At 64.2% G+C, this 17,180-nt stretch overlaps 1 protein-coding gene across 2 annotated transcripts in view; it reads left to right on the top strand.

Annotated features, from left to right (window-relative positions):
• The window catches only part of PTK7 (protein tyrosine kinase 7 (inactive)), a 108,195-nt gene extending 93,024 nt beyond the window's left edge, over positions 1-15,171 (top strand). The window contains exons 6-20 of one of the 2 annotated variants that reach the window (XM_030558148.1): positions 900-1,030; positions 1,273-1,539; positions 2,285-2,418; positions 2,806-2,941; positions 3,908-4,027; positions 4,270-4,419; positions 4,893-5,043; positions 6,571-6,698; positions 7,733-7,936; positions 8,734-8,889; positions 11,012-11,244; positions 11,872-11,952; positions 12,141-12,292; positions 12,365-12,543; positions 14,229-15,171. In XM_030558148.1, the coding sequence (XP_030414008.1) occupies positions 900-1,030; positions 1,273-1,539; positions 2,285-2,418; positions 2,806-2,941; positions 3,908-4,027; positions 4,270-4,419; positions 4,893-5,043; positions 6,571-6,698; positions 7,733-7,936; positions 8,734-8,889; positions 11,012-11,244; positions 11,872-11,952; positions 12,141-12,292; positions 12,365-12,543; positions 14,229-14,389 (2,383 nt within the window). In that variant the 3' untranslated portion in view covers positions 14,390-15,171. The remainder of the gene's footprint in view (positions 1-899; positions 1,031-1,272; positions 1,540-2,284; positions 2,419-2,805; positions 2,942-3,907; positions 4,028-4,269; positions 4,420-4,892; positions 5,044-6,570; positions 6,699-7,732; positions 7,937-8,733; positions 8,890-11,011; positions 11,245-11,871; positions 11,953-12,140; positions 12,293-12,364; positions 12,544-14,228) is intronic. The other variant, XM_030558147.1, reaches the window with a different exon arrangement.
• The last annotated feature ends 2,009 nt before the right edge of the window (positions 15,172-17,180 follow it).

Below are 17,180 nucleotides of genomic sequence, written 5' to 3'. Positions count from 1 at the left end.
AGCCCGGGGGCACCCAGCTGGCGTTTCACAAACCTGACGGTTCTTGCCCCCGCTGCTTCCGAACGGAGCTGAGCGTAGCCGCCGCAGGGCTGTCTGCAGACAGTCTGGCCCCATGGCTCTCAGGAGCAGATCCCAGCTGTGACACCACCAGCTCACTGGAGCCCAGAGACTAGGAAGGGCAGAGAAGCCAGCAGCACAGGGAGGGCTAAAGCAGCATAGGGGGGCTTGGGCACAGCAGGTTTCCTTGCTGGGTGGTGCTGAATGTGGCCACAAGGGACCGAGTAGCTTGAAGGTCAGTTACTCGCTTGAAGTGCGCTCTCCCTTCATCACAGAATCATAGACTAGCAGGGTTGGAAGGGACCTCAGGAGGCATCTAGTCCAACCCCCTGCTCAAAGCAGGACCAAGCCCCAGCTGAATCATCCCAGCCAGGGCTTTGTCAAGCCTGACCTTAAAAACCTCTAAGGCTGGAGATTCCATCCCCGTGCCAACCCCCGGAACCCCAGTGCCATGCGCCATCCCGAAACGGGGCCCTGCTCTGCACCCCTCAGGATGGACGCACACACCGCCAGCAGCAGACTGCCTCAGGATCCCCTCGCAGGCCTGTGCATCCAAGACCACCTCCCCCGGAATTCCCCGTCAGAGTCTCCTACACAACATGCAGCCTGGGCCTGAGAGTCACTCCGGGCCCTTCTGAGGTGGGCAGCCAGGGCTGCTCCCAGCCCCCTGTCCCAGGTGGGGAAGAGAGCCTGCCCCCGACCCCCTGTGTCTCATCTTCCAGTGCCCAGGAGAGGGGATGCAGGGAGGGAGCGTGTGACCACGGAGCATATTGCTTAGACAGAGCCGTGCTGCTGCTTTGCACGTCTGTCCCTCGTCTCAGCCCCTCACTCCTTTCGTGCAGGGTCACGGTGTTTGCCAATGGCTCCTTGCTGATAACCCAGGTGAGAGCGCGCAGCACGGGGATCTACAGGTGCATTGGCCACGGGCAGAGAGGGAAACCCACCGTCCTGGAGGCAAGTCTGCGGCTGGCAGGTAAGGCCCCGCGTGGCTGGCTGAGTGCTCGTGCAGCTCTGGATGCGCTCTGAACCAGGCGGGCACGGCGCTGCCTCTGTAGTGTGGTAGGGGATGAGCTGTTCTTTCTCCAGGGCTGCCTGGCCATGGCAGAGCAGTCCTGTCCCACTACCCAGCCAGGGCTAGAAGCTCTGTTCTGCTCCAAGGCACAGGACCTCGGTGCACGGCTGGGGGTAAGTCATGTCTCCCCCGGTTTCTCTCAGAGATCGAGGACATGGCGCCGTTCTCCCCGAAGGTTTTCATAGCAAGCCAGGAGCAGCGCGTGGCCTGCCCTGCCCCCCGCGGCGTGCCCCAGCCCCGTGTCTGGTGGGAGAGGAACGGCGTCCCGATACCCGCTAGCGGCAGGGTGCGCCAGGAGGCCGAGGAGCTGGTCTTCACCAGCGTTACTGGGAGCGATGCTGGCACTTACACCTGCCACGCGGCAAACAAGGCCGGGGAGAAGAAGCAAGACCTTAGCATCACCGTAGCCAGTAAGTGTCTTCTGCTGGGTGCTGGGGAGGGGGTGGTGGGTGTGGGGTGCTGGGCCGGGGGTGCTGGGGATGGGCTGTGAGGTGCTGGGGATGGGCTGTGGGGTGCTGGGCAGGGGGTGATGGGTGTGAGGTGCTGGGCAGGGGGTGCTGGGCAGGGGGAATTTGGGATGGGCTGTGGGGTGCTGGGCAGGGGGTGCTTGGGATGGGGTGTGGGGTGCTGGGCTGTGGGGTGCTAGGGATGGGCTGTGGGGTGCTGGGCAGGGGGTGCTGGGGACGGGCTGTGGGGTACTGGGCAGCAGGTGCTTGCCAGGGCTGGTGGGTTGAGATGGCAGATGGGCAATGCCCCCTGTGACTGACTGTGGAGCAAAGGCTGAGCGAGTGCAGGCTGCATCGCAGACCCTCGCCCAGCAGACAGCCCCAGGCGCAGCAGGGAGGAGACTCTCTTGGCTCTCTTTGGGGTGGCCTCTGGCAGGTCTCCCCAGCCCAGGTGCAGTGCCTGGGTGTCCCTGTGGCTCTGGGAGGAGGTAGGGCCTTTCCCAGAGGCCCCCTGCCCCATGCCCACATTACAGTGCCGAGCTCCTGCTGCCCCGGATGTCACGTCACCAGCAGTCAGAGTTGGGCAGGCGGGTGGTGCAGTGCCCAAGCTCTCCAGGCCAGCCAGGGGCACTGCCAGGGTCCTGGTGTGTCTAAGGCAAGCACCGCGCTGCCGGTGGGCACCCAGGTAATGTTGTCCCCTCTTCCCCAGCGGTGCCCAGGTGGGTGGAGATGCCCAGGGACAGCCAGCTGGAGGAGGGGAAGCCGGGCTATCTCCACTGCCTCAGCAAGGCCTCCCTGAAGCCCACCGTCACCTGGTACCGCAATGGTGTCTCCATTTCCGAGGTGAGTGAGGTGCATCAATCCGCAGCCAGCCCGGCCGCGCTCCCAGCACCCGCGCTCTGCCGCTGGCCAGGCAGCCCTGGAACCTGCTCATCCCTGTCGTCCCCGGGCTGCGCGTGGGTCCAGGGAGCAGGCTCACACCCTGCTGCCCTGGCTGCATAGGGCAGCTCCAATCCATGAGCCTTTCCCAGTGCTAGGACCCCCTGCATGTCTCCCTAACCCCTGCCCCCCAGCCTGCTCCAGTGGACCAGGTCCCAGCCTGAGCCCTGGCAGGGGAGGCGGCAGAGCTCAGCACACTGAGCCAGCCATGGGCTGTGCATGCAATGGGTCTGTGGGCCAGGGCGGGTCGGGGAGGGCAGCAGGACTGATGCCTCTGTTCTGGCTGGGCAGGACTTGCGCTTTGAGATCTCGGAGAACGGGACGCTGCGCATAAACAACGTGGAGGTGTACGACGGGACCGTGTATAAGTGTGTGAGCAGCACCCCGGCGGGCAGCATCGAGGGATATGCTCGTGTGCACGTCCTGGGTAGGCTGGGCGGCTGCATGCTGCCGCGGGGACCCCCCCTGCCCCTGCTCCCACTGCTTGGGTAGGCACCGCACCCCTGGGCTGGGACACCGGCTGCTCTGGGCTCTGAGCCTCAGGCCTCTCCCTCTGTGGCTCCTTGGCTCTTCGAGCGTGAGCCCTGCTCCCGTGTGCATGTGCAGCAGGGGTGGGTCTCCAGCCAGGGCCCCCGCTCCCCATGTGCGTGTGCAGCAGGGGCGGGTCTCCAGCCGGGGTCCCCACTCCCCGTGAGCGTGTGCAGCAGGGGCGGGTCTCCAGCCGGGGCCCCCGCTCCCCATATGCGTGTGCAGCAGGGGTGGGTCTCCAGCCGGGGCCCCCGCTCCCCATATGCGTGTGCAGCAGGGCCAGGTCTCCAGCTGGGGCCCCTGCTCCCCGTGTGCGTGTGCAGCAGGGCCGGGTCTCCAGCTGGGGCCCCCGCTCCCCATGTGCGTGTGTAGCAGGGCTGGGTCTCCAGCCAGGGCCCCCGCCTGTGTGTGCAATAGTGCCCCCAGTGCCAGCGCGGGTCTCCAGGCACGGTCCCCAGCTCCTGGCATGGGTCTCCAGGCACAGCCTCCCCCTGCTCCCGGCGCGGTCTCCAGGCATGGCCCCTTGTGCCAGCTCGGGTCTCCAGGCACGGCCTCCCAGCTCCTGGCACGGATATCCAGGCACGGCTCCCGGTGCCAGCACAGGTATCCAGACACGGACCCTGGTGCCAGCTCGGGTCTCCAGGCACGGCCTCCCAGCTCCTAGCACGTGTATCCAGGCACGGCTCCCGGTGCCAGCACAGGTATCCAGACACGGACCCTGGTGCCAGCTCGGGTCTCCAGGCACGGCCTCCCAGCTCCTGGCACGGATATCCAGGCACGGCTCCCAGTGCCCGCACGGGTAGGCAGTGGGGTCAGTTACACTCAGGGGTCTCTGGCCTGACTGCCCCGTCTGTGTTTGTTCCAGAGAAGCTGAAGTTCACGCCCCCCCCGCAGCCCCTGCAGTGCATGGAATTGGACAAGGAGGTCACCGTGTCCTGCTCAGCCACTGGCCGCCAGAAGCCCACCATCCGGTGGGTCAAAACAGGTGAGGGGTGGGGACATGGGATGTTTCCGGACTGCCTGGGGCTGGGCTTCCTGGCATGGGGGTGGCTGGGCTCAGCACTAGGGATTGTTCTGGCCTAAGGCCTCTGGCCTGGCCGGGTAGCTCGGTGCCCTTCTGGGCACACGTTCCCTGCTTTGCCAGCACTGCAGCGATGGGGAGCCCAGGCTACCCACAGTGCCCAGAGACTCCTGGCTGCAGCGTAACCCCCCATTCCTGCCCTCCAGACGGGAGCAGCCTGCCGGCTCATGTCAGCTTGAGCGCTGGCGCCCTGCACTTCCACAAGGTGAGCCGGAGCGACGCTGGTAACTACACGTGCATCGCCTCCAACAGCCCCCAGGGCGAGATCCGGGCCACGGTGCAGCTCACGGTGGCAGGTGAGTGCTGCACACCTCCCGGCTCGGTCCCTGCTCCAGGGAGGTGAGGGGCATTGCCTGGGCACCACCCCTAAATAGCTGTCCTGAGGAAGGAAACATGCTCTGGCCTCAGGCTTCCAACCCCAGGGGCCCTTCGCACCTACTGGTGCTGCAGGTTGTGGCCTCTCAGTCAGCTGAGCTGCTGGCGGTGTCTGTTCGTCCGCGAGTCAACCCGAAACCCAGTGCTGTTTGTGCAGCTCCCTCTCCTGCCTACGGCTCTGCCAGCTCCCCGCTGCAGCCTGTGGCACTGGGGAACGCCACCTGCGGGGAGCTGTCCTGTCCCACACTGACCCCTCGCCTGGGCCCTGCTCTGACCTCCCTCCCCAGAGCTGGGATGTCCAGGGAGCCTGCGCAGACCTGGCAGTGGGCGGTGGGCAGCGGCAGTAGGAGAAGTACATGCATCGGCGCTGAGCTGCTGTGACCTCTGTGTTCAGTTTACATCACCTTTAAGCTGGAGCCAGAGCCCACGACGGTGTACCAGGGGCACACAGCCGTGTTGCGGTGCCAGGCCGAGGGCGACCCAGTGCCACACATCCAGTGGAAGGGGAAGGAGAGGATTCTAGATCCCAGCAAGCTTTTACCCAGGTATGGAGCCCTCTCTCTGCACCCCTCTGGAACCTGAGCTCTCCTGCCTTGGGCATGTGTGGCATGTGGGCTGGTTGCCTCCGGCCCATCCTGGAGCTGTGTCAGAGGGCCAGCTGGGAGCACCATCCCCAGCCTTCCACGCTCCTGGGCCAGGCCCCAGACCTGGAGACCAGACCAATCCCCTGGGGAATATTGGTCATTGGGTGGTTTCCTGCACTGCTCTGTGAGTGAGAGCTGTGACTGGGAATCCCCTGCCTTCGGGAGCTGAGGCTTTAAGGCAAGGCCCAGCTATGGAGGGGGTACCCTGGGCCCAGGCCATTGAGAAGCCTGCTCCAGCAGAGCTCACCAGCTGAGCCACCGAGGAGCACAGGAGTGGGGCCTCTTGCCAGGAGCAGGAGAGTCATTGGCACCAATCTCGGGGAGCAGCGGAGTCCATTCCCTCGCAAGGCCACCACAGGCCTGGGAGGCCACTGGAGTCCCTGAGGGAGAGCAGCCCAGGACGGTGTGAGGAGCTAAGTGCTCAGGACAGCTGTGCACTTGGTGGTGGTACCAGCAGAGCTGGCTCCCAGGTGCTGTTCTCCAGCTGTAGTTAGGCCCTAGCGCGGGCACAGCTAGACTGAGAGAAAGGCGCCTTCTCCGGGGTAGGTACAGCCCTTCCCATGCAGCACTGCTTCAACTGGACCAGTCTAGTTACAGGGCTGAGGGGAGATGAGGCTTTGGTCCAGTTCCTCGAGGCAGGTGTCCAACGTCTGACAGGGCAGCGTCACCGACAGCCGCGGCTAAGGGGCTGAGCGCAGGGTGGGCAGGGAGAGCGAGGCCCCTAGCAGGGCTAAGGCTTGAGGAGTGGTGCCAGGGCTCAAACTTTCTGCCTCCTGGCCCCTTTCACCAGCAGCAGAGCGGTGGAACCAAGGCAGAGGAGAGAGCGCTGACTGGGGGGCAGCCAGCACCGTGCATGCCTGACCCAGCACATACCTCATTCACGCCCTTTGCTGGGCCCTGTGCTCTCCCGCTGGGTGTGCAGGCACATGCGTCTCAGCGGTGAGAACCGCTCTCCTGTCTCAGCGGCGTCGGTCGCAGTGGCAGTGCCGGTGGGATCTTGCTGTGCTGACGTATTTGAGGCCCCGGACGGATGTTCGGCTGGATCAGATGCCCACACAGGCGTTCCGGGAGTGTGCCAGAAAGTGCTCTGCACAGTCACGCAGTGTTGGAGGGCAGCACTTTGCAGAGGGCCAGCTGGCTGCTGGCTCCGTGCAGGCCAGGAGGCACCTGGAGGAATATGGGGGTAGCGGAGCTATTTTGAGGTACACGGTATTGTTCATAGAAAACATGACTAAGAATTCCCAGTCTCCCTCCCTGCCATCCCTGGCTGCACAGACCAAACAGGAACCCGGGCCCTCGACCCCTGCTGCTCCCCTCTGCTCTGGCCTCACATACTGTGTCCTGGGAGGGCCTTGCCTGGGGTTTGCGCAGCACCTAGCACCCGGGACACCCCCTACGTGCTGCTATGGGGGTGCCTGTTGTTCACAGGATCCAGATCATGCCCAACGGCTCCTTGGTGATCTACGACGTCACTACGGACGACTCCGGGAGGTACACGTGTATTGCTGGCAACAGCTGCAACATCAAACACCGTGACGCCATCCTCTATGTCGTAGGTAGGAGGCGCCCTCGAGCCCTCCTTGGGGACTTGGGCAGGAGCAGCTCAGCCACCAGTGGGAACAGCAGCTGGGGGAGGCAGGGCAGGCGGGCTTCTCCTCTCTGCACGGGCACCTCTGTGCAGTCGAGGGAGGGTCTCCTGTTCCTGTAGCACCGTTCTGCCATGCTGGCAGGTCACCATTCCTGCACACGGCACCGTGAGGGCAATGTGGAGACAGCCAAGTGGGGGTTGGAGCTGGACCACTGGGGCTTCAGTGGCAGCACAGCGGAGGTATTGGGGTCTGGACTCACTCAGGGCAAAGAGCACCCCCAACAGAGTGTCCCGCCCAGCCAGGGGCTCCCCTGCACGCGCACACCCTGAGCCGCGTCCTGCCCAGCCAGGGGCTCCCTGGGGCCACGTCCCACCCAGCCAGGGGCTCCTCTGCACACACACACCTTCTGAGCCTCATCCCTCCCAGCCAGGGGCTCACCGGGGCCACATCCCTCCCAGCCAGGTGCTCCCTGGGGCCACGTCCCGCCCAGCCAGGGGCTCCTCTGCACATGCTCACTCTGAGCTGCATCCCGCCCAGCCAGGGGCTCCCTGGGGCCACATCCTGCCCAGCCAGGGGCTCCCCTGGATGCTCGCACCCTCTGAGCCGTGTCCCGCCCAGCCAGGACTCCCTGGGGCCACGTGCCGCACAGCCAGGGGCTCCCCTGCACATGCTAACCCTGTGAGCCGCGTCCCACCCAGCTAGGGGCTCCTTGGGGCAACTTCCCGCCCAGGCAGGGGCCCCCTGCACGCACGCACCCTGTGAGCTGCGTCTCACCCAGCCAGTGGTTCCCCGGGGCCACGTCCCACCCAGCCAGGGGCTCCCCTGCACACACACACCCTCTGAACTGCGTCCCGCCCAGCCAGGGGCTCCCCTGCACACGCTCACCCTGTGAGCTGCGTCCCACCCAGCCAGGGGCTCCCTGGGGCCGCGTCCCTCCAAGCCAGGCCGCATGTTGAGCTGTGCATTGCGCTGCCATCTCACGCTGTGTCCCTTGCCCCCAGACAAGCCTGTTCCGGAAGGGGATGAAGGTCCCAACAGCCACACACCGTATAAGATGATCCAGACCATCGGGCTGTCGGTCGGGGCAGCCGTCGCCTACATCATCATTGTGCTGGCCCTCATGTTCTACTGCAAGAAGCGGAGGAAGGCCAAGCGGCTGAAGAAGCACCCGGAGGGCGAGGAGCCCGAGATGGAGTGTCTGAACGGTCAGGCCTTAGCAGCCTGCCGGGGCTTGGCACAGGTCTCCCACGCAGCCCCAGTGCGTTGGGAGCGGGCTGGGGACCGACTGGGGCTGGCTCTGTTTCCATCAGCACGGAGTCCTTTCTACGCCAGGCAGGAGCGTGGGGCTGGGGTCCCAGGCTCTCCGAGCAGCCTGTGCTGGTGCCATTGGCAGTGCAGGTGCCAGCAGAGGCTGGCCAGGTTGCCGTATGGCAGGTTGTGCAGTGACCCAGCGAGCGGCTGGGCCGCAGCAGGGAGAGTCCCCCGCAGTGCATGGATGCAGTGCCCTCTGACGGGCAGGGCAAGGCAGCACCCCCTCTGTGGCTTTCCCTAGCAGTGGGGAACATGAGAACTGACCCCCATGCCAAGGCATTCCCTGCTTCCCCTCCTCCAGCCTGCATGCTGAGCTCCCTTCAGAGGGCACGTGCTGGAGGGCTGCGTTGGGCATGGCCAGCTCGCTCTCTGCCCGGGAACTCAGGCGCCGGTTCCTCTGGTGATGGGTAGAGCCCTGTGCAGTTGGTGCGGTAACGGAAGGTCTCCCAGGGACCAGGCTTGGAGAAGCCAGTAGTGGCCTGCAGGCTGTAAGGAGCCTGGCGAGGTGGGATCAGGCTCCCAGGCCCATGTTCTCTAGTCTCGCAGAGCGCTGCTGAGCCCTGACGGGATGTCAGTCTTGTGGGGGTTTGAGTGTGTGGAGGGGCAGAGCGCTCTCCAAGCTCGATTGGGGCAGTGACCCGAGATCCTGGCTGCCCACGCCGGGAAGTGACGGCCCCCGTTTTCCTCGCAGGTGGCACTCTGCTGCAAAACGGGCAAACCACGGCTGAGATCCAGGAAGAAGTGGCCTTGACCAATCTGGGCAGTAGCTCCGGTGCCAGCAAGAGGCACAGCGCCACCGACAAGATGCATTTCCCCCGCGCCAATCTGCAGAGCATCACGACGCTGGGTATGGGCAGTGGAGCTAGGTCCGGAACCCAGGCTCAGCCAGGACGTGACGCTTCCCGGGCTGGGAGACACCTGGCTGCTGCCTGCCCCCAGCCCGAGGGTGCTCTGCCTGTGCCAGCTGGGGGTTACCTGCTGGGCAGCTGCTACTCAAGCACTCTCCTCTGGCTGCACCAGCCCTGCAGCCTGCCAGCAGATGCACCCTGTCCCCTGAGTCTCTCCCCAGGGTCCCCCTGCGGTGTCCAGCCCCAATCACGGGATAACCACAAAAATCCGAGTTCCTCCCTTCCTACGACAGGGGACCCCAGCTCCTGGGTTTTACCTTTGACATGCAGCCCTCCAGTGCAGTTACAGCCAAACAGGAGATTTACTGCAGAAAGGACAGAGTCAACTAGAAACCAGCATGAGCAGTGGACACAAACGGTTACATCGAAACCCAATCCTGGCCTGTCTGGTAGATTTTGCCCCCCAAAGTTCAGCCTTTTGCAGCGTCTGCTGCCCCGCCGCGGAGCTAGGCACCCCGCCTTGCATGAAGCATTAAATCTCCCTTGCGCACACAGCTGCACTAGTGGGGGGTATCGAGAAGTTACAAGCTTCCAGCAGAGCCCTCACATGCTACCCTTCATGGAGCAATATCCTGGGAGCGGTGCATCAGGTGTAGCGAGTTTGTCAGGTCTGAGACAGGAGTTGCTTGTAAAGACTAGTGAGCCCTTTGCCGGCTGGCAGCAGTGGGCTGCTGTATCACACGGGCACGGCTCTCAGTCCCCAGGGGCTGTCACCCTGAAGGGCTGTTTCCTCGTGCCATGTTCTGGTGTCCTGCAATCAGCCTCAGCGCTAGCATAATGGAAACCTCCCTGTGTGCCCTTGTGCAGAACAGAAAGACCAGCCCCATCAGCTTGCATGGAGCTTGACCCCCTCCAACAGAACACTGGGGATGAGAACTGTCACCCGCCCCTACTCCATGGGCACAGAGATACCCCCGGCTCCTGGCAGTGCTGGCTCCAGGAATGCCCACTTGTACAACATTCTTGGGCAGAGCCGACTGGGCCCTTGGTAATGCCCTGCTGCTCCTTTGCTGGGTATCAGCAGATAGGAACGCCGGTGGAAGAGGGGCGTTGGCTTTACCGCTAACCTAGCCACTTGCCCTGAACGTGTGGCTGTAACCCGCCAGCCATACCCTGTGTGCCCAAGTGGCAGCACATTGTCTCCGGCGGGGGAGGTATGCTTCATGCCCATCTCCCTGCTGGCCCCACTGCCCCAGCTGCTTACCCCTAGAACCGGGGCTTGTGAAAACCCCAGGCTGGGCAAAGCTCTCGGCTCTGCCATCCAGGGCTGGTCCCTCTTCCAGATGGGACTGCCTAACCGCGGCAGCTGGGATGGAGGGGTTAGCTGCCCACAGTGACCTGCCTTCGGTCTTCACGCCTTGGCCGCCTGTCTCTGGCCACACGGCGGCAGCGGGGCTGTGTGCGCGCTGGCGGGATAGAGTGAATGATCGGTGATACGCCGGGAGTGTCGTGCATGTGGCTGCCTTGCACGCTGGTCCCTGATTTATTTTCTTCCTGGGGGAGTTTCCTTCCTTTTGGGCAGAAATTAGATAATGCTGCAAGGGAGTGTCCCACTGCTCCTCCCAGCCGAATGGGTGCTGGAGAGGGAGGGTGTGTCCCCACAGACATGAGTGCCAGCTGAGCCCACGCCAGGTAGCTCCCACCCTTGGGACCAGCCACCTGTCTCCTTGCTCCAGGCCCGTTGTATGGCTGCCGCTCCCCGCGCTCACTGAACGGGCCATTCTCAGAAGTGCCGTACAGGGTGGTGTCTGTCCCTCAGCCCCCTCGTTTTGGGGGCGGCTGTCCTGCTGGCTGCTTCGAGAGTAATGCTGGGTCAGCCTTCCCCCAGCTTAGCTTAGGAAACCAGGGCGGCAGCATGGCCTAGTGGATAGGTTGCTGAACTGGGACTCGGGACCTGGGGTCTTTCCCAGCTCTGCCCCTGAGCTGCTGGGCGACTCAGGTGAGTCGTCCCCTCTCTGTGCTCCAGCTCTCCTGTTTGCAGCGAGGCAGGGGGCTCGGGCTGCACGGAGGTGACCCTGCACGTGGTCCACCTCCCGGTGACCCGCTGCCCTCTGCTTCCAGGGAAGGGTGAGTTCGGGGAGGTCTTCCTGGCCAAGGCGAAAGGTCTGGAGGACAGTGAGAGCGAGGTGCTGGTGCTGGTGAAGAGCCTGCAGACGAGAGACGAGCAGCTGCAGCTGGACTTCCGACGCGAGGCGGAGATGTTCGGCAAACTGAGCCACCCCAACGTGGGGCGGCTGCTGGGCCTGTGCCGTGAGGCAGAGCCGCACTACATGATCCTGGAGTACGTGGATCTGGTAAGGGAGGGGCCCTGCTGGCCAGGGGTGGGGCTGAATGCAGGCTGGGAGATGCCGCGTGGGGAGAGACCCTCTAGCGCCCAGGAAGGAGCAAGGCCCTCAGGGGCCGGAGGAGGGAGGCTGGGTTTGTGGCCAGGCCCTCCGCTCCCTCCTCTATCTAGAGGCTGTTTTGCCAGCTTTGCCCTGTGGGGATCCAGGCAGGGCTCCCCCCCAGCATGGTCCAGGAGGGAGCGGAGACTCTGCGGGTCTGTCTGGAGCAGGGCATGTGGTTACTGGTCCCCTGGCCCTGGGCTGGTGCCAAGCTGCCAGGCCCCCCTGGTCCAGGCTCTCCGAGTGCCAAGGCCCGGCTGGGAAACGGGGAACGGGTGGAGCCCCGATCCGCCCTAGGGGCTCAGCTGCCCATTGTGCGAGGGAGGGCAGAGCTGTGTAAGGGGGCGCTGGTCTAAAACCTGGGGCCGAGAGGATGCTGGTCTCTCCGGAGCCCTCGCTCCCCCGGCACTGGCAGTGCCAGGGCCCCCTTGCTGGAGCTCTTGCTGGCTGCCCAGCGGGCGGTGAGCTCATGCCTCTGACAGACACAGCCCCTTGCTGCCCTGAGCCGTGCTGACATGGTGATTTCGGCCTTGCCAGGGGGACCTGAAGCAATTCCTGAGGATCTCCAAGAGCAAAGATGAGACGCTCAAGCCTCAGCCCCTCAGCAACAAACACAAGGTCAGTGAGGGAGCATCGGTGACCCCTGGTGGGCTAAAAGGGCCAATCTGCCCGGCTGAGGGCCCCGATCCTCCCCAGGATGGGCCCTGGAGCCTGCCCCCTCGGGTACGAGCCCCGATCTGGCCCAGCACAGGAGTGGGCCGTGCTGCGATGCCCTGTGCCTGGCACTGATGTGTCTCTTGTGGCAGGTGTCTGTCTGCAGCCAGGTGGCCCTGGGGATGGAGCATCTCTCCAACAGCAGGTTTGTGCACAAGGACCTGGCCGCCCGGAACTGCCTGATCAGCGCTCAGAGGCAGGTCAAGGTGTCGGCCCTGAGCCTCAGCAAGGACGTGTATAACAGGTACGTCAGGCCAGACGCTGGCTCCCCGGCGCGGCGCTCTCCGGCTGGCCTGACCCCCGTCTCACTTTGCAGTGAGTATTACCACTTCCGCCAAGCCTGGATCCCGCTGCGCTGGATGCCCCCGGAAGCCGTCCTGGAGGACGAGTTCTCCACCAAGTCAGACGTGTGGTCCTTCGGCGTCCTCATGTGGGAGGTCTTCGCACACGGGGAGATGCCCCATGCCAAGCTGGCGGATGACGAGGTGCTGGCAGGTACGTGGGGCACCGCCCACACCAGGGTTGGGCGGGGCTGGGCAGAGGAAGTTGCTGGGCGGGGGGGTATGGTGGGCTGTTGCCTTCTCCTCGGCTCCTGAGAAGGCTGCTGGAGCAGCGGGTCCTGGTCAGTATCTGAGTCGGGCCCAGGGCTGGACAGGCCCCGCGGTGACCCCCGGCAATCCCTGTGCCCTCCCCAGACTGCTCAGGGCCTCGGACCTGGCCGGCTCTCCAGGCTTCCTGCACACAGGCTCAGTGCTGTCACCCGCCCTGCCCCAGGGCTCTCCTCACTCCTGCCCCCCGGGCCTTTGGCCAATGCCCCACCCTGCCTCAGGGCACTCCTGTCCCCCCCGCCCCGGGCCTCTGCTGTCTCTACAGGGGCCTGACACCTGCCCTGCCCCAGGGCTGTCCTCACCCCCAGCCCCCCGGGCCTTTGGCCAGTGCCTCACCCTGCCTCAGAGCTCTTCTGTCCTGTCCCCCCCCCGCCCCGGGCCTCTGCTGTCTCTACAGGGGCCTGATACCTGCCCTGCCCCAGGGCTGTCCTCACTCCTGTCCCCCGGGCCTTTGGCCAATGCCCCACCCTGCCTCAGGGCACTCCTGTCCCCCCCGCCCCGGGCCTCTGCTGTCTCTACAGGGGCCTGACACCCGCCCTGCCCCAGGGCTGTCCTCACTCCTGCCCCCCGGGCCTTTGGCCAATGCCCCACCCTGCCTCAGGGCACTCCTGTCCTGTCCCCCCCCGCCCCGGGCCTCTGCTGTCTCTACAGGGGCCTGACACCTGCCCTGCCCCAGGGCTGTCCTCACCCCCAGCCCCCCGGGCCTTTGGCCAATGCCCCACCCTGCCTCAGAGCTCTCCTGTCCCCCCCGCCCCGGGCCTCTGCTGTCTCTACAGGGGCATGATACCTGCCCTGCCCCAGGGCTCTCCTGTCCCTCCCCCTGGGCCTCTGCTCTCCCTGCAGGAGGCCGACACCCGCCCTGCCCCAGGGCTTTCCTGTCCCTCACCCCGGGTCCTTGCTGTCCCTGCAGGGGCCGATGCCCGCCCTGCCCCAGGTCTCTCCTGTCCCTCACCCCGGGTCCCTGCTGTCCCTGCAGGGGCCGATGCCCGCCCTGCCCCAGGTCTCTCCTGTCCCTCACCCCGGGTCCCTGCTGTCCCTGCAGGGGCTGATGCCCGCCCTGCCCCAGGTCTCTCCTGTCCCTCACCCCGGGTCCTTGCTGTCCCTGCAGGGGCCGATGCCCGCCCTGCCCCAGGTCTCTCCTGTCCCTCACCCCGGGTCCCTGCTGTCCCTGCAGGGGCTGATGCCCGCCCTGCCCCAGGTCTCTCCTGTCCCTCACCCCGGGTCCCTGCTGTCCCTGCAGGGGCTGATGCCTGCCCTGCCCCAGGTCTCTCCTGTCCCTCACCCCGGGTCCCTGCTGTCCCTGGAGGGGGCCAACGCCTGTCCTGCCCCAAGGCTTTCCTGTCCCTCACCCCGGGTCCCTGCTGTCCCTGCAGGGGCTGATGCCCGCCCTGCCCCAGGTCTCTCCTGTCCCTCACCCTGGGTCCCTGCTGTCCCTGCAGGGGCTGACGCCTGCCCTGCCCCAGGGCTGTCCTGTCCCTCACCCCGGGTCCCTGCTGTCCCTGCAGGGGCCTGACACCTGCCCTGCCCCAGAGCTCTCCTGTCCCTGACCCCGGGTCCCTGCTGTCCCTGCAGGTTTACAGGTGGGGAAGATGAAGCTGCCCCACCCCGAGGGCTGCCCTTCCAAGCTCTACAAGCTGATGCAGCGCTGCTGGGCCGCCAGCCCCAAGGAACGCCCCTCCTTCAGTGAGCTTGCCACCGCGCTGGGCGACAGCCTGTCCGACAGCAGAGCCTGAGCGGGCAGCCAGCCGCTTGCAGGGGGATGGGGGGAGCCGGGCTCCAGCATCGGACTGGGACGAGTCGGAGCCCAGAGGGACCATGGGTTATCACGGCTGGACTGGGTGCTGGGGGGGCCTCTCCCCGGCCTGCTGGCATGGTGTCCTCCAGGTCCTACCTCTGCTCTCCACGGTGCTCCAGGCAGCCCTTGTGTGCAGCAGGGAATGCTGGGGGGCCCGGCCCACTTCCAGGGCTCCTCTGCCTCCCCGAGCCCCCGCCACCCAGCACAGCCAGACCCCATCCCGGGGGGCTGAGCTCCGTGTCCCTCGGCGCTGGGAGCCTGGCAGGAACCCCCGTCCGGCTGAGACGCGCTGTGCAATGCAGCCTTCCCCTCTCCCCCGCGCGCCGCTGCCAACCTCTCCTTTGGGGCAGCCTGGCACGGAGCTGTGGGCCGTCTCCCTGCCCGCTGTCAGGCGAGGAGAGCCGTGCAGATCCTCTCCCGGAGTCGCCGAGGAACCCGGGTATTTATTCAGAGGTTCTGCTCCCCTGCCCCGCCCATGGCCCTGCGCAGCAAGCCAAGCGGCAGGAACACCAAGTGCCTGGCATATGACGGAGATTCTCACTCGCTTTCCTGACTATCCGATGCCTTCTTTTGTATGATTCCCGGGGTGGTGCCCCTCTGCTCCTGGTGTGTCGCGCTGACCCCTCCCAGCCCAGAGCCCGGGGGTCAGGTTGGTTGCGTGGGGGCTGTGACAGCCAAGGTTTTTTACACGCTGCTCTCAATAAAGAATCTCTTTTTGTAGCTGCTGTGCTCAGCCTCCTTCCTCCATGCAGAGGCTGGGCAAGTCCTGCCCCGGCTGTCGGCGCCGCCAGCCCTCCAGTGCCTCGCACACACGCCAGCCGTGGGGTGGGGCAACAAAGGGCTCTCGCTGGGCTCTGGGAGCTGGGCAAGGGGCATGCGTGCTGGCTGGCGTCCCTGCTGCTGAGGTGGCCTCCTGCCTCACCTGGGAGCCGGGCATGGAGCTGGCCGGGAACCAGGGTGCTTTGCAGGACGCATGAGCTGAAAGCCCAGCAGGTGGGTTTGTCTCTTCCGGGGAACGTTAGAAGTTTGTTTTTTGGTGAGAAGCGTAAAAACAAACAATTTCCATCCCAGCTGCTGCCGCAGAGCCTCTGGGCGTTCCTGGTCCCCACCTGTGGCCCTCTCCACTGGCCAGCCCCAAAGCTTGCTCCCCCTCATAGGTGCTGGAGATGCCCGCAGGGTGCCTGGCCATCCCTGCGGCAGATGGCACTAGCCCATTATGTTCCCAACACCCCGGGCATGGGGGGAGCAAGGCCAGATCTGTAGCGCTAAGAGGAGAGGGGGCACCAGCCCCAGGGGGACCTGCAAGGGGCTGAGCTCATGGGTCTCCCCACACTCAGGCATGGAGGCTTTTCCCTGAGCAATGGCAGGGGTAATGCCCAGATGCTGGGACATGGAGCATCCAGGCTGGGCAATGCCCCCTCCCCAAGAAATGGGTCTGTGGCCTCTGCCATCTCCCTGCATGGGCCATTCTGGCTAGCAGGGACTATCATGAACATCCAGTCTGAGCTGCACATTGCAGGCCATAGAACCTTGCCCACCTCCTGCTGCCCCCTCAGAGGCAGGCGAATCTTCCTCCCAACCGCCCGGGTCTCTGCCAGTCTGCCCTGGGGGAGGATTCCTTCCTGACCCCAAATATGGTGATCAGTTAGACCCTGAGCATGTGGGCAAACCCCACCAGCCAGCCACCAGGGAAAGATCCTCTGTGGTAACTCAGAGCCCTCCCGCCACTGAGCCACCTCCGGCTGGCGGAGATACTGGTTAACAGCAGTCGATGGGGCCGCGTGACATGGTAGGCAACGTCAGACCATCCCCTCCAGAGATTTTCAAACTCATTCCTGGCACCATCACTGCTCCCCCCGGGAGCCTGTTCCAGAACTTCACCTTCGCCTCATTTCAAGCCTAAACTCGTTGATGGCCAGTTTATAGCCCTTTGTTCTTGTGTCCGCATTGGTGCTTACCTTAAATAACTCCTCTGCCTCCCTCGTGTTTATCCCTCTGATGTATTTCTAGAGAGCGATCAGATCTCCCCTCAGCCTGCGTTTGGTTACAGTAAACAAGCCAAGCTCCTTAAGTCTCCTCTCATAAGGTTACTTTTCCATTTCTCTGATCATCCCCGTAGGTCTCTGCAGCCGTTCCAGTCTGAATTCATCTTTCTTAAACCTGAGGGACCAGAACTGCACACAGTATTCCAGGTGAGGTCTCACCAGTGCCTTGTACAATGGCAATAACACTTCCCTGTCTCTACTGGAAATACCTCGCCTGGGATCCATCCTAGGATTATATTAGTCTTTTTCAGCCGCATCACGTTAGCGGCTCATAGTCATCCTGTGATGGCCCAATACACCGAGGTCTTTCTCCTCCTCTGTCGCTTCCAACTGATACATCCCCAGCTCATAACAATATTCTTCTTGTTAGTCAGTCCCTAAGTTCTTGACCTTGTTCTTTGCACTATTACATTTCATCCCATTTCTATTAGTGCAGTTTTCAAAGTCCTCCAGATCTGGTTGTATGATAATCCGGTCCTCCTCCATACTGCCCATACCTCCCAACTCTGTGCCCTCTGCAAATTTTTTAGCACACCCACTTTTTGTGCCAAGGTCACTAATGGAAATATTAGATAAGATTGGTCTCAGGACAGGTCCCTGAGGCCTGTTGTATTAATTTACAGGGAATAGATGAGCCAGGGGGTGCTGCATAACCCAGTCGCTGTCCAGCACTGAACAGTGGTA

This window comes from Gopherus evgoodei, chromosome 3 (genome assembly GCF_007399415.2).
Source record: "Gopherus evgoodei ecotype Sinaloan lineage chromosome 3, rGopEvg1_v1.p, whole genome shotgun sequence".
NCBI classification, from domain to species: domain Eukaryota; kingdom Metazoa; phylum Chordata; order Testudines; family Testudinidae; genus Gopherus; species Gopherus evgoodei.
The sequence above is the reverse complement of the archived record's forward strand: the minus strand, read 5'-3'. Positions and strand labels throughout refer to the sequence as shown.